Source organism: Callithrix jacchus, chromosome 4 (genome assembly GCF_049354715.1).
Source record: "Callithrix jacchus isolate 240 chromosome 4, calJac240_pri, whole genome shotgun sequence".
NCBI classification, from domain to species: Eukaryota; Metazoa; Chordata; class Mammalia; order Primates; family Cebidae; genus Callithrix; species Callithrix jacchus.
In genome coordinates this window covers 54,080,104-54,098,214 of record NC_133505.1, presented here as the reverse complement: position 1 = coordinate 54,098,214, position 18,111 = coordinate 54,080,104, and the positions used below count along the sequence as shown (strand labels likewise).

Sequence of the window (18,111 nt, the reverse complement as noted above, 5' to 3'; positions counted from 1 at the left end):
GCAGCTCCAGGTAGGTGGCACAGCCAGAGCCCTGGAGACAAACAGATCCAGTCTATGTTCGGTACCAGCTGTGTGACCGTGGGCAAGTCACTTGACCTTTTTATGCCTCAGTTTCCTGATCAGTGAAATGGGAGTGATAGGCCCTATCTCCCAACCTTGCACACGGGATTACTGCAAGGAATAAATGAGATCCTGTATGTAGAGCACATAACACAGGACCTGAAAGGGACCCAATAAATACTTGTGCAGATGTCCTTCTGGTAAAGGAAGATGGCCGAGGGCCAGTCCCTGGGAGGTATGTGGCTATGGTTGAATGTCTATGTCCCTCCAAAATCCGTATGTTGGAACCTAAGATTCCATGTGATAGTATTAAGAGGTGGGGCCATCTGGGAGGTGATTAAGCCATGAGGGCTCTGCCCTTAAAAAGGGCTGGAGCGAACTGACAAGACGTTTTTCCTTTGTGCCCTTCCAACTTCCACCATGTGAGGACGCAACAAGGGATGCCATCTTGGAAGCACAGACCAAGTCCTTACCAGACATTGAGCTACAGGTTCCGCAATCCTCCCAGTCCCCAGAACTGTGAGGAAATAAATTTCTTTTGTTTATAAATTGCCCAGTCTTAGGTATTTTGTTATAGCAGCACAAAAAGACTAAGACTTATCTGCCTTATGGTCATTCTGCCTTCCCGTCTCCCAGAGTGGCAATGCACACTGGTTAGCCTGCCCTTGCCCAGGGCCTAGCAGCCCACCAAGAAGGTTCGGAAACCCCACCTGTCTGTGCTCTACAGCAGAGCCACTTCTCTGGGCCAGTCTCCCATAGCATCCTCTAGTGACATAGCCTGAGAGCCAGGAGGTGGCGGTCACCACAGGGTTCTACCTGTGGCTGGGTCCAGAGAGCCAAGCCCGCCTCTGCTGGCATGAGTACTACCCATGTCACTCTGTGGTGCCCCATCTTTGGTGCCTCTGTGGCTGCGAGGCCCCTTCTCTGACTGACAGTTGCTCTCTTTAGCTATCCTACTGCTTTGATCCACAGTACTACTCATGCTGATCGTTTGCCTACTTGCTGTCAGCTGCATTCCTAGCCTTCTTTGCTCTGCTCTGGCACAGTAGGGTGAGCCTCCACACGCTGCATTTCCCAGATACTCTCCAGCAAGCTTTCCGTTAGGTTCTGTGAAGAGGAGGCACTGCCGAAAGCCTGGCTGGTTCCTCCCTGCTGGTCTCTGGTGGGGTCTCAGGCAGTTGTGTCAGTGCTGTTGACACTCAAGGGTGACAGTGGCAGTCGATGCAGTGGCAGGGGCTTTGGCCTAGAAATGCTGCTCTTGGCTTCCTATTGAAGCAGCCCAGTTCTATAGCCGTGGCTTGGAATCACACCGATTCTGGGTTCCAAGGAGACACTCCCCCTTGGCTCCTCCAGCCCACAGCCAGTCACACTTTCCTGCAGCTGGTAGTCTTCAGCTATCCTTACCTTACTCCACTGCTCCTCCATGCCTTCTATCACCCAGCTGCTGATTCCTCAATTAGATCCCCTCAGTGTGAAAAATGAGGCGGGCTTCTGTTTCCTGACTGGACCCATTCACCACTTGAGTGACCACGATTCATCTCTGCAGCGTGATTTTACACATCTCTGTTCTGGCCTGCTGTATGCTGATTTTAAAGTTTAATCTTCAAAAGATAGCTTTGTTTTATTTCCCTTTTTCCCAGTTTTTAAATGGAGCTACCCCGAGACCCCAGTGTTCCTTCTCATTCATTCACTTACCTTTTTTGAACCTTGGTGAAGCCACAGCAGTACTGAAAAAAGAAGTTAGGAGTGTATGCCCTTGGACCCAACCATCATACCTCTAGGAATTTACTTATACAACATGCTCTTCAATAGAAGATTTGTTACAGCATTGCATATAATAGTGAAAAATCGGAAGCATAAATAGAAAATTGGTTAAGTAAATTTTGCTTCATATATAACATTGTTTTTTAAATGTCTTTAAATGATTTCTATTGTCTATTATCAAAATTTAAAAAAACAAGTTACATAACAGCAGGCATACTATGATCACAGTTAAATAAAATTGTACACACATAGGTATTTGTATACAGACACAAATGTTACAAAGAGTAGTTGCCAAAATATCGACAGTGGTTACCTCTTAGGGGTAGATGAAACATAGAGTGTGTTTTACATTCATAAGCTACCTAGATAGTTTCTGGCCAAAGATTTCAATCACTGCATCTGTATTTAGGATTTATAGGCCAGCTCCTCTTTGTTCTTGAAAGATTTTGGTCTTTCATTGTTGCCTAATATGAAAGAAGTCAGTTAAAATCAGAATGAAAGACAGTTCAAATGAACAAATGAATAAAAACTTGATGCTCCCAGTTGCCGCAGTTGATCCAGTTTTGCTGTTTCTTCAGCTAAAGGGCAGATCACAGGGCAGGACAGTCACTTTGGGCCATCAATTTTCCTCCTGAAGAAAAGAAGGGGGAAGCTCAGCTCAGACCCAAGTCTGACTCTCACGCTACCGGAGTTGTCCCCTCATGGTACAGGACTCAGGAGAGAGGAAGTAACGATAACTCAATAACCATAAAAGGACATTTGGACAGCACTTTCCAGAATGCCAAGCCCCATCACATCCATGTCTGATTTTGACTGGCTGTGGTACAGCGGTGCTATCTCCGTTTGATTCAGATCAGGAGACTGAGGCTCACAGGGATTAAAGAACACTCCCAAAATCAAACCACAGGAAGCCTAGCCTCCCTTTGAATACTAATTTCACCACAACTTGCTGCCTCTCTCCACCCACTTCAAATTGCTTACAAACTGGAACTGTTGATAATCCCTCTCTGCGTGAGACACCAGGCTGTGATCCCCTGGAGGGCAGAGACCTTATCCTATTCATTTTGTGTCCTCGAGTAACCAGCATTGTAGCACTCAGTAAATGTTTGTTGAATTGGATTGAACTTCACTGAAACATTTTTAGAAGTGGGAGGCTAGAGCTAACATACTCTGACTTAAAAAAAAAAAAAATCCCCAAAGCTTTGGTTAGAGTTGAGGAATCTAGGCACTGTGGGGTACAAAGACAAGCAGAAGCTCCTGGGGAACAGTGGCAACTCAAACCAGCAGGAATTCCAGAGCAGACAACCCCTCCTTACTTACTTGCTACTCAAAGTGTGTCTTGGACCAGTAGCATCAGCATTTCCCTGGAGCTATCTAAAAATGCTGAGTCTCAGGCCCCACTCCAGAGCTTCTGAATTAGAATCCGCATTTTCACTAGCTCTCCAGATAGTTCCTGCAAATCTGTGAGGCACTAGAGGTGCAGAACTTCAGACTAGGCTGCTACCTGCCCCAGAACACCAGCTGTGAGCCCTGCAAGTGCTCCCAGACAGGATTTTATTCTGTCCATTGTGGCCTCAGATGTGGTCTCAGACTCTTTCTTTTCTTTTCTTTTCTTTTCTTTTCTTTTCTTTTCTTTCTTTCTTTTTTTCTTTCCATCTTCCTTCCTTTCTTTCTTTCTTTCTTTCTTTGACAGAGTTTCACTCTTGTTGCCCAGGCTGGAGTGCAATGCCGTGATCTCAGCTCACTGCAACCTCCATCGCCTGGGTTCAAGCGATTCTCCTGCCTTACCCTCCCAAGTAGCTATGATTATAGGCATGCACCATCATGCCCAGCTAATTTTTTTTTTATTTTTAGTAGAGATGAGGTTTCACCATGTTGGTCAGGCTGGTCTCAAACTCCTGACCTCAAGCGATTCACCTGCCTTGGCCTCCCAAAGTGCTGAGATTATAGGCATGAGCCACCATGCCCGGCCTTTTCATTTGTTTCTGAAGAAAGAGCAGCATAGCATGTTTGCTTCTAGCAAAGAAGCACCCTTTATTAAAATTCTAATAGGAAAAGGAGAAGCTCCCTCCCTCACCATGGGAAGCCAGATCCTGGAGAGTGTGGGTCATCTCAAATTTTTGAGATTCTACATAGGTTAGTGGGTCTCAACCAGGGGACAGTGGCAATGTCTGGAGACATTTTTTGGTTGTCTCAACTGGGGAAGCTGGTCATTCTGGCAGTGAGTGGAGGCTGGGGATGCTGGCTTCCTTCATATTTATTGCCCCGTCACTCTGGAACTTGGTTTCTGCCCAATCCAAAGGGGAGGAGAGGGTTTGTCAACTTTATGGAGATCTGGGAATTATGGAAAGAATCAGAAGAACCATTAAAAGCTAATTGCTGTCAGGTGCAGTGGTTCACGCCCATAGTCCCAGTTACTTGAGAGGCTGCGGTGGGAGGATCACTTGAGCCTGGAAAGTAGAGGCTGCAGTGATCTGAGATTGCACCCCTCCACTCCAGCCTGGGCAACAGAGTAAGACTCTGTCTCTTAACAAAAGATAAAGTATATTAAATTTAAAAAGAAGCTTATACTTCACAAGTATGAGCAAAGTTCAACAACAACTCAGGGACTATAGGAGGGCTGGGACAGGCAACTAAGCGCAGGCGCAGAGAGAAGGCGGCTGTGCGAAGGAAGAAACGTGGCAGGGAGAGCCCAACGTCCAGAAAGTGGATATAAAAATTTTTTATTATGCAAAATACTTTCTTATTCATAAGAAAGACTTAAATACCCCCCTTTTCCCCAAATAAACCAGATTTTGTTTCACTTCTCTATTTTCCAAACTTCTTGAAATGTGGCTATGAGAACAAAATGGTTTTTTCCAAAAACGATTTAAACAAACAAACAAACTTGTGAACGTCTCCAGAGATGGATGCCCCACCAACGCCAGGGAGGAAGGCTGGGGCTGCCCTCGCTGCTGCTTTGATGCCACGCTTCAAGCTCTGCTCCCTCCACGACACGCGGACGTCGCAGGAGCGGGATGTGAAAGAGCGTTTCTCTAAGCATCTTTCGTGGAGTCCCACCGCCGTCTCCAGGCATTTTTTTCTGCCAGAAGCTCAAAACAAGAGAAGGGCATGTGAAGGACCAGGAAGCCGAGGCAGGTGCCGCCGTGAGAGAGCCGAGGAGGATGGAAGGCGCACCCCGGTCTGTTTCACCCTGAAACACTAGGGCCCTGCGTTCCGATAGGCAGCTGCGCAGAGCGACTGCTCCTCCCGGCGCGCTTCGCTGCTGGGGAAGGACAGGCAGGGATGCCTGGTGCTCGGATCGCTTGGTGCCCGGGCGTCCCCGCATCGCCGAGCTCCATCAGTCGGCATCAGGAGCATCTGGCATGGGCTCAGGCTGGGGCCCCAGGGACGAGGCCAGTTTGGTGAGGGCCCGCGCTATGACGTCCAGGTGGCCGTTCATGGTCCGCAGCTCCACCAGAATGTCCCCAACGTTGGCCTCCAAGCTCGCCGCAGCGGCGGGCCCGGCGCGGGGCGGCGGGGATGAACCCGCGTCCACGGTGACCTCCTCCCTGCCCGCGGCGCCGGGGCGAAGGGCGCAGCTCCTTTCTGGGCCCTGGGCCGGTGCCAGGACTGGCGGCGGCCGCTCCCTGTCATCCCCGCGTGTGGCCGGAGAGGTGGTCGAGGGACAGCCGGGCAGCCAGTCCACCAGGCGCGGAGCGGCCTCAGGGGAGGAGGCGACGACTGCGTAGAGGCCTGCGCGCCGGGAGGTGCCGGGGCCCGGAGGCGCCGAGGCTGCGGGGAGCGGGGGCAGCAGCGGGGGCAGCACTGGCGGGCCCGGGGAAAAGGCCTGGGGCTCGCAGGAGGAGGAGGAGGGAGAAGGCAGGGCGGCGGTGGAGGGGCCTGGCTCTTCCGAGGAGAGGAACAAGGTTGTCGAAGACTGGGAGTCCAAAGTACTGGGGTCCGAATCTGTCAAGGAAGAATGAGAAAGAGTCACTCAGGCATGCATGCTCTTCAGCATTCACTGTGAGCCAACTCTATGCCCAGCTCCATGCTAGGTACTTAAATGAGTGAGAAGGTGGAAAGGTATTTCCTACCTCTCAGAGCTTGCAATTCAGTAAGGAAGAGTGGGCCATAGGAGCAGGTAATGGCTGGAGAGAGACCAAAGTGAGGGTGTGGCACAGAGCATAGGTACTCGGGAACAAAGAAGATCAGCGAGTCCAAGAAGGCATCCTGGTCTAGCGCTCCTCTGGGTCTCGAAAGGTGGCACGGGTGTAACGACAGAGGCAGCTCCAGGCAGGGGACCGTGGCTGCATCTTATCTGAAGGCAATCTTCCCAAGGGCAGCCAGTGAAACCTGTGACAAGAAGGCCCTTCCGCAAGACGGCCAAAAGCAGAGCTGTGTTAAACAGATGACCCGCCACTGCCCCATCAGAGCAAGGCTCTCAGGTGGAGGAGAAAGAGTTCAGAACCAGAAGCCAGGAGACAGTGCTGATTCTTGCTCTGCCGGAAAACGCCATGGAACCCTGGGCAAGCCCCATCCCTCCCTGGAGACTTGGTTTCATCCTCCCATCCACATAAGAAGGTTGGGCCCAGTGGCCTCTGGGGCCCTTCAGGACAGATCATCCTGCCTTCAAAAGTCTGCAGCTTGAAGCACTGATCTACGTTCACAGTGGGTGCACTTAAAAATCTGGAAGCAGGCCGGGCGCGGTGGCTCAAGCCTGTAATCCCAGCACTTTGGGAGGCCGAGGCGGGTGGATCACGAGGTCAAGAGATCGAGACCATTCTGGTCAACATGGTGAAACCCCGTCTCTACTAAAAATACAAAAAATTAGCTGGGCATGGTGGCGCGTGCCTGTAATCCCAGCTACTCAGGAGGCTGAGGCAGGAGAATTGCCTGAACCCAGGAGGTGGAAGTTGTGGTGAGCTGAGATTGCGCCATTGCACTCCAGCCTGGGTAACAAAAGCGAAACTCCGTCTCAAAAAAAAAAAAAAAATCTGGAAGTACTTTACAGACTGACTCTTGTTAGTTCTCCCCTAATCCCTGGAGCTTCCAGGTAGAAAGCAGGCGGCAGCTGTTTGTGACTGGGTAAGGAAACAAGGTTTACCAACCTCAGATCAAAGGAGCCACATGAATGAGAATGACCCCTTAACTCAGCTATCTCAGCCACCCTAGTGGCTGCCATTGGGGAGATGGTTCATGCTCACCCTGGAAGCAGTTCTGAGTTTTACCGGAGCCAGGTCTCAGAGCCTTCTCTCCTGGTTCCAGCTAGAACGTCTGTGCTTGGCTTTCTGCATTATCTATTTGGGTGCCCACCCTGGCACCATGCCCTTCAGGGATTCCAAGCTTTTCAAAGGCAGAACTTGGTCAAGTACCTCAGCTTATTATCTTGGGGAGGGTGACCTGATGAAAGCGTCAGTGAGTAAACACATCCCTGATGCCTGCAAACATGTGTGCTCTCACCCTCGTCATGGGTGAGCTGTTCCTTCATCTGGTGTCTGGCTCAGACTCAGAGAAGCCCTAGTCATCTGGGCAGAGATTGGTCCCTCATCCCTCCCGACTCCAGTGTCCAACAACATTCTCACAGAGCTCCCAGGGCCCAGATGTTCAGATGTCCAGTTTGTGTGGGAATTGTGTCTGGGGGGATTCAGAGAGGCAATTATTCCTCAGACGACAGCATTTGAGAAGCCAGCAATGTGCCTGAGAGCTTCTCTGATGGAAAAAGTTCATGGGGCCAGGCACGGTGGCACACGCCTGCAATCCCAGCACTTTGGGAGGCCAAGACAGGTAGATTGCTTGAGTCCAGGAGTTTGAGCCCAGACTGGCCAGCATGATGAAACCCCATCTCCACAAAAAACAAACAAAAATTAGCTGGGCATGCTGGCATGTGCCTGTAGTCCCAGCTACTCAGAAAGTGAGGTGGGAGGACTACTTGAGCCTGGGAGTTTGAGACCACAGTGAGCCATGATCGCACAACTATGCCCAGCCTGGGCGACAGGATGAGATCCTGTCTCAAAAAAAAAAAAGGCTCGTGAGTACTTTCTGCTGTAGACTTTCACAGAACTGCCTCTCCTCCACCAAAACTAAATTTCCCCAGGTATCTGTGATTATCTTCTTTTATAAACCAAGAATCATGGCTGTTTCTAAGAACCTAACCACTATGAGTTGAAAATGATAAAAGAGAAACTCCATAAACTGTTTTCTCTAGTTTTACTTGAGAAATGTTAATGAGTTTTACATATCCAGTTCTTGTAGCAGACAAAAAAACCTCTATATTAAACCAAATAGAAGTCTAATTTGTAACATGAAACAGAGGCAAGCACACAGAACAGTCTAGGGTAGAAGAAACTTAGAGGCCTAATGCCATCATAAAGGTAGTGACAGCAATAATGCTGTGATTTCTCTGAGCTGCCAGGGGTATAAAAAAGGTGACCTTAGCTGGGCACAGTGGTTCATACCTGTAATCCCGGCACTTTGGGAAGCTGAGGCAGGCAGATTATGAGGTCAGGAGGTCGAGACCAGCCTGGCCAACATGGTGAAACCCCATCTCTGCCAAAAATGCAAAAATTAGCCAGGCATCGTGGCGAGCACCTGTAATGCCAGCTACTCAGGAGACCAAGGCAGGAGAGTCACTTCAACCCAGGAAATGGAGGTTACAAGGTTGCAGTAAGCCAAGATTGTACCACTGCACTCCAGCCTGGGTGACAGGGTGAGATCCCATCTCAAAAAAGGAAGGGAAGGGAAAGAGGAAAGGAAAGGAAAAAGGAAAGGAAAGGAAAGGAAAGGAAAGGAAAGGAAAGGAAAGGAAAGGAAAGGAAAGGAAAGGAAAGGAAAGGAAAGGAAAGGAAAGGAAAGGAAAGGAAAGGGAGAAAGAAAGAAAGGAGGAAAGGAAGAAAAAGAGAGAGCGAAAGAAAGAAAAGAGAGAAAGAAAGAAAGGTAACCTCTCTACAGCTATTAACTTAATAGGCCCCAGCGAATCCTTGAACCAAAGAGCACTGGCTCAGTGCAGATAAAGATGTCTCAAAGAAAAACCCTTCACTGTTGTTTCAGCTAAAATTTTAAAACACATTTTTTAAAAACGTTGTCAAGACTTAACCCAACCACACTGGTAAACAGAACTGAAAATCAGAATCACCTTTTTAACAAGCCACATTACCTCCCAGAACTTTCTCCTGGCTGTCAGGAAACTTGGTTGCAGCCCAAGCCCAGCTAAAATTGGCTAAATGGTTTATATATCTCTTCCATCCAAGCAACTGCTCATTTTATCCCAAATTTGGTGCATGACCTTTCTGAATCAACGACATTTTTATGCATCTTTGGGCATTTCTACAAGATAATATCAGAGTCTTGCTTTACAAACATAGGTCTTTGTGGAGGCTGGGGGCTCTCAGGCGCACAGAGTTGAGTTCCTCAGGCTCCTTAACTCCCTCTCTCAGCCCTCTGCATGGTCTCTGGCCCTTAGCCTGCTTTCTGAGCATGATGACTCTGAGCATCCCTAGCCTTCTGAGCATGATGACTCTGTGACATTTTGTTATTATAACAAAATTATTTTTGTTAACTATCATTTAAGCCTAGTGAAAATGGAGATATTGCTTATTTCATTGTCTGCTGTACCACCAGGGCCTCAACAGTGCCTGGCGTATAGTAGATGTTTAATAAACACTAGTCGACTGAACACCATGTAATCATTATCAGCCTAGAAGCACAACTCTGAATGCAATAAACAGATCCAGCTGAACGTTTTACAGCAATTCAGCACTCCAGGTATTTATCGAGCACATGCAATATTGGGGACATATTTATATTTTTTAAATGTGTTTCTTGTTTATCTGATATTCAAATTTAACTGTGCATCCTATATTTTATCTGGTAGCCTCATAGGAGGTTGACATTTTCATCCTGCCTATTTCATAGATGAGGAAACTAAAGCAAAGATGGGCTAAATGTTTTTACACAAATTCAGATGTTAGAAGGACTCTTGCTGTCATTTGGATTAATTGCTTAAAACGAGGAAATAGAGGCCTGTGAGAGAAAGTAACTTGCTGTTAAGTGACACAGCTGAGAAGAGAAGAGAGAACAGTGCCTCCTCTCTCCCAGTTATCCCTTCAGGATCCTGATCATTCAGTCATGGAACAAATAGGTACTAAGAACCAATTGTGTGCCAGGTGCCAAATTGTACTCTAAGACACAGCCAAACCAGGCAGAGACCCTACCTGAAGGAGCAGATAAGGCCGTGGGCTCTCTGTCCTCCCACAGAGTCAGAGGGAGAGCACGCAGAGGAGCTAAGCTCACCAAGCCAGATTGCCTCTCTGTATATCCAAATCCAGCTGGCAGATCAGATTAGGGTGGAAATCCAGGAGAGCCCCACAGCAGACACCCACCAGCTACAGTTAGCACTGATTTACTTATCGTTTTTAGCCTTATTCGCAAGAAGGTGGACCAGAGGCTGGGGTGTGAGCCTTTGTCACCCAGTGATTGAGTGCGAACTTTCCATCATAGCACTTCTCTCTGCTTTGCCACCCCTGCCTCCTCATACACATGATTGGTTTTTGAGGGGAGAGATGCTACTTCTTGAGGTTAAGGAAGTGAGATTTCACTAAATGTTGGTGATTCTGGTTCCTTCCAAGCCTAGAAGTATCTTTGCAAAAGTCACATGAAAAAAACATATAATTAACAAGCATTCAAGAAGTATTCAGGATCTCCAGAAATTTTTTTGACCTGCAAATGAAAATAATAATGAATTACTATTTCTCACTTATAAAACTGTCCAAGTATTCTTCTGCTAACACTCACTGTGAACAAGATTGCCAGGAGAGAAGCATTCTAATACACTGATTTTAGTTGAATAGATCAGTACAGCCTCTCTGGAAAGCAACTTGGAAACATGCATGATACTGTTTAGTGAGAAAGGGAAATTGCCAAAACACATTATGCAGATGAGCGCCATTGCTTATAGGAAATGTGTGTCATAAACATTCGGGGGAAATACATGGTGATGTCAGGCATGTTCAGCATGTAATGGGATTGTAATTTTCTGAATTTTCAAAGATTTCTGCAGTGACTCCTCATGGATATGCCTTCCCTCATCACTGACCTTTTAGCAGAAAGTGACTGCTTCCTACCAAGCCTGGTATCAAGGTCTTCTGACCACTTTCTCTTCAATCTTGTTGCTGAGCTGAGCTGAATAACTTGGCTGGCAACTATGCACCTTGAAAGGCCAGTTGTTTGAGGGTTTCTTGTGGGGGTGGTGGGAGGCCGTTAACCTTTTTTTACATCCATTTGGCATGCCCCACCACGGACATCCAGCAGCCCGGGGCTCAGGTTTCCTCTGTGGAAAAGTCAAAGTGTGCACCTGGCTATGGGAACATGTGTTTCATTTGCAAATAAGACCTTCAGACCCACTCCTTAAAACCTGTTCCTTTCACCGTCTTCCCCTTCTCGATAAATGGCCTTTTATGTGTTCAGCCAAACACCCAGGACTAATGCTTGACCCTTCTCTTTCCCTCAGTTCCCACATGCAATCTTCCAGCAATTGTTGTCAGCCCTACCATCAAAATATACCCAACATCTGACCATTTCTGTCTCCAGGCAGTGGCCCACTGTTGATGGCTGAGCTGAGATCAGAAAGCAGGTCTTCTAAGTTCCAGGTCAGCACTTTCTCCACCACACCTAAAGCCTACTAGATTTCCATGAACTATTTAGAATGCATCTCCCAACCCCACTCAGCCACTCCCTATGACTGGCCCCAGGAAAATCTTTTGCCTAATTCTTGGCCCCCCTTTAATGCATTTTAGGTAATATCTAAATTTATTCATTGATTCATTCAAGAAATACTTACTGAGCATCTACTATGTGCCAGGCAGGATGCCCCATAGTGCACAAAACCAAGCCTAAAGTCTGTCCTCATCATGGGGGCAGAAAATAATCACACAAAGCAAATGTGTAATCGCAACAGTGACACAATCTACATGTTATGAGCTAAACATGCAAGAGGAAGATTTAAAAAATCCCCTCTAAATAGAAGCGTCTGACCTTTGGAAGGTTCTTTGAGGGAATTCTGCTTGAGTGGAGTTCTGAAGGATTAGTAATTAGGTAGGAGGGAGGGGAGAACACTAAAGCATGAGCAAGGGCCTAGGGCGGGAGGGAGTGTTGCAAATGTGTGGAACATCTGGAGAAAGCCAGTGTGATAGGAGTGCAGAGAGCCAAGGGAAGAAAGCATGCAGTCAGTGATGCTCAGGAGAGGAGCACTATATGATCTACACTGCCAGGTATCACTCAACAGCTATTCTTCCCTTCTTCCTCCTTTTTTGCTGAGCTATGGCCACTTGGAAAAAAATATTACATTTTCTAGCCTCTCTTTCAGCTACCTGTAGCCGTGTGACTAAATTCTGCACAGAAGGCTGCAAGTCGAAGTGCTGTGTGCAGTTCCTCCTTCCTGTGATCTGAGATTTGATTGCAATGGCTGGAGCCCAAGCAGCCCTCTTGGGCAATGAAGTGAAAACCACACACTAAGGATGACAGAGCAGATAACTCAAGTAGTCTGAGTCCCCCATCACTTTAAGGAGTTGCTGTGCTAATCCTGGCTGGTTGAACCACAGACTCTTCACATAGAAAATAAAATCTTACCTATTCAAACCCCTATTAACTTGGGATTTCTGTCACTCGTAGCCAAATCAAATCTTGATGTACGTAGGCTTGTCAGACTTGTTCAGAGGTTTTGCCTTTATCCCAAGAGCAATGTGACACTTTGAAAATATATTAAGCTTCTATGTGCATATGCGTGTATGTGTCATGATCAGTTTTATATTTTGGAAAAGTTTACCTGTCTGCTGGTGGCCGGGTGGAGGGATAGGAGGGATAGGTTGGGAGGACCGGGATAGACAGAGTGGAAGCAATAGAACAAGAGGCTGCAGTTGCAAGTGAGAAATTATAAAGTGGCAGTGACTTTTGCTAGGGTTGTGGCTCTGGAGATGCAAATAAGTAGATTCTAGAGACAGCTGGGATGTGGAAACAACAGGACTTATTATTGTTAGAGATGTGGAGGGGTGCAGGGAAAGAAGGCGTAGAGAAATGGGTCCCCTACCTGGCTGCTGCTTCAGTGCAAGGTTCCAGAAATCCTGGCTCCAGAAGAGGGACTTTTTCCCTTCCTTGTTCTCTGGAATCTGGGTGGCCCCTTCCCAGCCCACACCCAACCCTCCAAAATAGCTCAGCTCTGACATACCTCACCAGAGGCAGCCCTCAGAAATATTTCCCCAGGAACCTGGAGGGAGGAGAAAGTCTGTAGCCTTGGGGGACATATGGGGAAGAGATCTGGAAAGAGTAACAGACCTGTCTGCAGAAGCAACATCTCCCAGCACTGCAACCAGACCATTGCCTTTGATGGTTCAGACTTGGCTGAGTTGCTGCCTGCTCTCTTCAGAGCCACCAGCATACAAAAGGGAGGGCTGAGTGTCGGATGAACTCAGCCTAATAATATTCACTTCTTTTATTTTCCAGGAACGTCATGAGACCCACAGGGCAATCTTCTGGTTTTAAGACCTGGTGAGTCAAGTCTACAAATACCTCTGACTCAATCTGGTCCCAAGTTCTCACCAGGCATCTCCTAGGAACGTGGCTCAGCAAGAGAGCTGGAATTGACCAGCCCTCTGCAGGGAACAGGAGGGTTGGTTTCTCTGCATTAGGTTTTAGGGAGGGAGGGGGTGAGAAGGGCTGGCTGTGGTGGAAATGATGGGATTCTTGACTTGGCACTGACCATGCTCACAGTAGGAGCCATGTGTTATCTCTTCTAATCTTCACAGAAAACTACAAGTGGTTTCTGTTATCAATTCCATCTTACCATTGAGGAAACTGAGGCTTGGCTATGTTAGGAATCCTGGTCGCTGGCACAGAGCTGCGACACTAACCAAGGTAGCCGATGCCAAAGGCTATTCCCTGCGAGGGAGGGCATGTGCTTTACAGAGTTTTTGCAGGCATGGTAGGAGGACTGAGGAGAGCTAGCACTTGTGGAGGGTCTGATACACTCTAGGCCAGTTATATGCCACCTTGACCGCACATTAAAATCACCTGGGGAGTTTTATAAGCACCATCCATGCCCCCGACCAATTAAATCGCATCTGTAGGAGTCATACCCAGGCATCCTAGGTTTTAAAATCTCTCCAGGTGATTCTAATATGCAGCAAGGATCGCTCAATAAAAGCAAGTTTCATGTTTTTTTCTTTCATTTAATGACCCTGTATTCATTTGTAAATGGGGAAGCTGCAGCTCACAGATTTGGATGGCTTGGACCAACCCCATGGCTGATAAGATTCATGTCTTAATCTGTATCTGGCTGATTCCAACACCCGTGTTTGTTCGGTTCATTTCATTCTCTCTCATATTTGGGCATATTCTATTGTGAAAGCATGTGATTTTTAAAATATAAATTTCTTTTGCAATTTTCATGTTGTTTTGTTCAAGTCCAAGTACTGTTTAGGTCAGCTGACTAAGAGTAGCAATGCAGCCTGTAGCCGCTGAGTGGGGTGGGTTTGTCCAGGGGCAGCTGAAACCGTGGCCTTGGCTTCCTCCAGGCTCTGCTACAAGTGACAGGCCAGAACCTCCAAAGAGATGTCCAGGAGCCCTGGCTGGGATGTGCCTGCTGATTCTCCCAGGCAGAATACCACCCATCTTCTGTAGCCTCAAGCCCTGAGGGGCCCCCATCTGAGGATGAGAAGACCCCACCCTGAAGAACTCCCTAGTCTCTGTTTCCAGCAGTGTTAGCAATTTCCCAAGGAGTGACATTAGAAAAGTCATCACCTATTTACTCCTGTATAGATCATTCAGAGCCCAAGTTTCTGGCAGTCGAGGGTTGAACTCATCAGAAACGGCCTTCATCATCAACTGAGTTAATCAAGCCAAGCCAGGAGAAGGAAGAAGGGCAGCCATCCGGATGGATTCAAGCCACCAAGTGGTGCTTCTGCTCAAAGACTACCCTTAAAGAAGGGGTGAGAAAGAAGTGAGAGCAGATACCTGTACACCTATGTTCATAGTAACATTATCACAAAAGTCAAAACATGGAAGCAACCCAAGTGTCCATCGATTAATGAAAAAATAAACAAAGTGTGGCACAAGCATACAATGGAATATTGTTCAGCTTTAGAAAGAAAGGAAATTTTGATATATGCTACAACATGGATAAACTTGGAGACCTATGCCAAGTGAAATAAGCCAGCCACAAAAGCCAGTTCGCAAGATATCGTATGATTTCCTTTGTATGATGTCCTGGAGTGATCAAATTCATGCAGACAGAAAGTAAAATGAGGGGGAGTTAGTGCTGAAAGGATACAGAGCTTCTGCTGGGGAGGATGAAGTTCTGGAGAAGGATATGGTGATTGTCTAACAGTGTGAATGTACTCAATGGCGCAGAACTGTAGACTTAACAATGATTAAAACAGTCAATTTCATGTTCTGTATACTTTGCCACAATCAAAACGTAGGGGAGAAGTATGACACCTTGATTCACAATTTTTCCAAGGAATTGAAAGATCTACATATGCCATTACCATAAATGTTTATAAAATGGGAATGGGAAGAGCTGATAAAATAAATTGCTGTTGAGAACATAATAGACCGGGTATGGGTGTAGCACCCCAGGTAGCCCCTGAGGATGAGGATTACTTACCCAGTCCTGGACCCTAACTAAACATTAATGCCTCCTCAAAGATGTCTGGTTTTTCAGTCATCAGGGTGTCAAATTCTACTAGAATGGCTTTGTTGAGACTGTGTGGATGCAGGTTGGGAGAAGGTAAAGTCCAGAGCCTGACATTTTCAGAACCACTTTTAGATTCATCTTCATTATAGGCAAAGTGTTGCAACCTCCAAGCAGTGCACACCCAAGCAGCTGTCTCAACGTCACTCATTCCCACTGACAACACTGGCCAGCGTTTGGGTCAAGAGCCCCACGGTTCTCACCCAGACTTCCAGACACCTCACCCCTTTATTACTTACCCTGCTCCAACTATTCCTTGAAGGCACCAGGCGCATGCCCACCTCAGTGCTCTTCCACTTGCCGTTCCCGCTGCCTGAAATGCTCCTCCCTCAGATATCTGCATACCTCATCTCCTTTAGCCTTCACTAAAAATCACCTTCTCAAGTATGCTCTTCTGGCCACCCTACTTAAAAGTACCACTCCAACTCTACCACATCATCTTCCTAATCCCCTTGCTCTGAACACAGATGCTATCACTGTCCCACTCATATCCTCAGGGCATATGCCGGTGGAGGAAACTGTGTGTGCAAATGCATGAGGCTTGGAAGACTGTGGCCTCAAAGGCCGTCTGAAATGGCTGGAGTGGAGGGTGCACAGGGCTGAGGGACTTCATGGAATGGCTTAAAATGTAAAAAGGACACCTGGACATGGTAGCTTATGCCTGTAATCCCAGCACTTTGGGAGGCCGAGGCGAGCGGATCACAACGTCAAGAGATGGAGACCATCCTGGCCAACATGATGAAACCCCGTCTCTACTAAAAATACAAAAATTAGCCAGGCGTGGTGGCATGCACCTGTGGTCCCAGCTACTCGGGAGGCTGAGGTGGAAGAATCACTTGAACCCAGGAGAGGGAGGTTGCAGTGAGCCGAGATTGCGCCACTGCATTCCAGCCTGGCAACAGAGCAAGACTCCCTCTCAAAAAAAAAATGAAAAAAAGACAGATGGTTGAAAGAGTTTGTCTGCTAAGCTAAAGAATTTGCACTTTAGCAGGCGATGGGGAGCCACCAAAGGGTTTTAAGTAGGAAAGTAATAGATTTGATTTTCCTTTTAAAAAGATTATTCTGGCAGCCAGTGGCGTGGAGGCTGAAATGGATGGACTGGAGGCAAGAAGGCCAAGTGTAAAAGTAACAACTTGAACATTGATGAGTTCAAATGATGTTACAGCAGAAGGGAACATAAGAGTGACATCCCGCCAGCCAGTATTAGAAGCAAATAGTTTTTTCAAGGAATAGATTGAATTTCAGCAAAAAGAAACTTTCCTGCCACCCTTTATGACAATCCTGTGAACATTGACTCCTTCCTTCATTCGAGTTGGCCACCCTTGGTCTTTCATGCATCACCATTCAATAAAAGCAAGCGTGGGTTTTATGGGATTGTTTGGAGAGCCCCGAGCCAAAGTTTTCTACTCACTTAGGCAAGACTGCTCTGCCAATTCCTAAATTGGCTGTTTTTTATGTATAGGGTATGAAAGATATCTCGATGCATCTCTAGGAACACACCCATTTGGAAGGAGACCGTTGTGACTATACATATCTTTATGTGCTTTTTTGAAGGGATGTTTATACAATCTGCATATTCTTTGGCATAAATATTTTTGTAGAATGGAGAAAGGGAGAGACAGCATGAGAAAGCCATTCCTACACCATAACTGCCTTTGGCTCGCGAAGCGAAACACAAAATAGATTAAGTTCCTCAGCAGTGCCTCCAGGCTGAACACCTCCCAAGTTAACCCACTTAATCCTTCTTCCTGGAGGGTCACTCACCTTTGATCTTTATTTTCTAGACCTACCGTTAAAAAAATATCAATGATATGGCCCAGTCCAGACCCTACTGAAGCCCAGGCTCCCTGTCTCCAGAGGAAGAGCTCACCGAGAGTCATCTCGCTTGTAAAACTCGGGTTGCTTGAAGAATTTGATGGAAAGAGCAGGGCAGTAAAAGATGGCATTTTGGCTTTAATGAGGCTGAGAAGCCCAGAGTGGGGCCAGCTGTACAGTCTGAATGACCCCGAAGAATATTAGAAGCCGAGGTCACATGGAGCCGGGACGCCACCAGGAATGTGGGGAGCAGAGACAGTCTGGCGAGGAGCGGAGGGAATGACTGCAGCCCCCTGCTGCCAGTTCCCATGTGAGTCAACAGGAGGGCAGGGGGGCGGCCAGGACAGGCAGGCAGGAGGAGTGATCCTGCCAGGTGAACGGGCAAGCTGTGCCCAGCCTCGTGGGGTTCAGTTGGGCCCTCTTCACACCATCAGGCTCCAGGACCTCTTTGGGGAGCCAAGAGTGGCAGATGTGCACTAGCCGGGACACGCACCTCAGAGACAAAGCCTCCTTGGTTTGTTCCACGGTGTTGCTTTGTCAAGCCCCCAACCCCGACTTGAGCAACCAAGCAGTGGGACAACCCATCTGGAGAGGAGGGAAGCGATGGCTCCATTCCCCAAAGCAATAGGCAGCAAGGTTTCCAACAAGGATGTTCAGTAAGTCAGTGGCAGGGCAGGGGAACCAGGTCAGAATCCTCTAGCACTTTCCATTTGCTTGGGAAATAAAGCAACATTGTCCAGACCCGAACA

The 18,111-nt window shown here is 47.5% G+C and overlaps 1 protein-coding gene across 1 annotated transcript; it reads right to left on the bottom strand.

Annotated features, from left to right (window-relative positions):
* Window positions 1-4,531: 4,531 nt before the first annotated feature.
* LOC118153158 (uncharacterized) lies at window positions 4,532-13,022 on the bottom strand. Its single transcript, XM_035297793.3, has 3 exons — window positions 12,887-13,022; window positions 5,901-6,119; window positions 4,532-5,772 (listed from the first exon to the last, which is right to left on the bottom strand). The coding sequence occupies exons 1-3, from the start codon at window positions 13,020-13,022 to the stop codon at window positions 5,165-5,167; spliced, it is 963 nt and encodes a 320-aa protein (XP_035153684.2). The 3' UTR covers window positions 4,532-5,164.
* Window positions 13,023-18,111: the final 5,089 nt, after the last annotated feature.

Coding starts and splice junctions, on each gene's coding strand:
- LOC118153158 (XM_035297793.3), bottom strand. CDS start 13,022: ATGTCAGAGCTGAGCTATTTTGGAGGGTTGGGTGTGGGCTGGGAAGGG. Junction 6,120..12,886: donor TGCACTGAAGCAGCAGCCAG/GTAGGGGACCCA, acceptor CCTTCAGATAAG/ATGCAGCCACGGTCCCCTGC. Junction 5,773..5,900: donor TGAATTGCAAGCTCTGAGAG/GTAGGAAATACC, acceptor CTTCCTTGACAG/ATTCGGACCCCAGTACTTTG.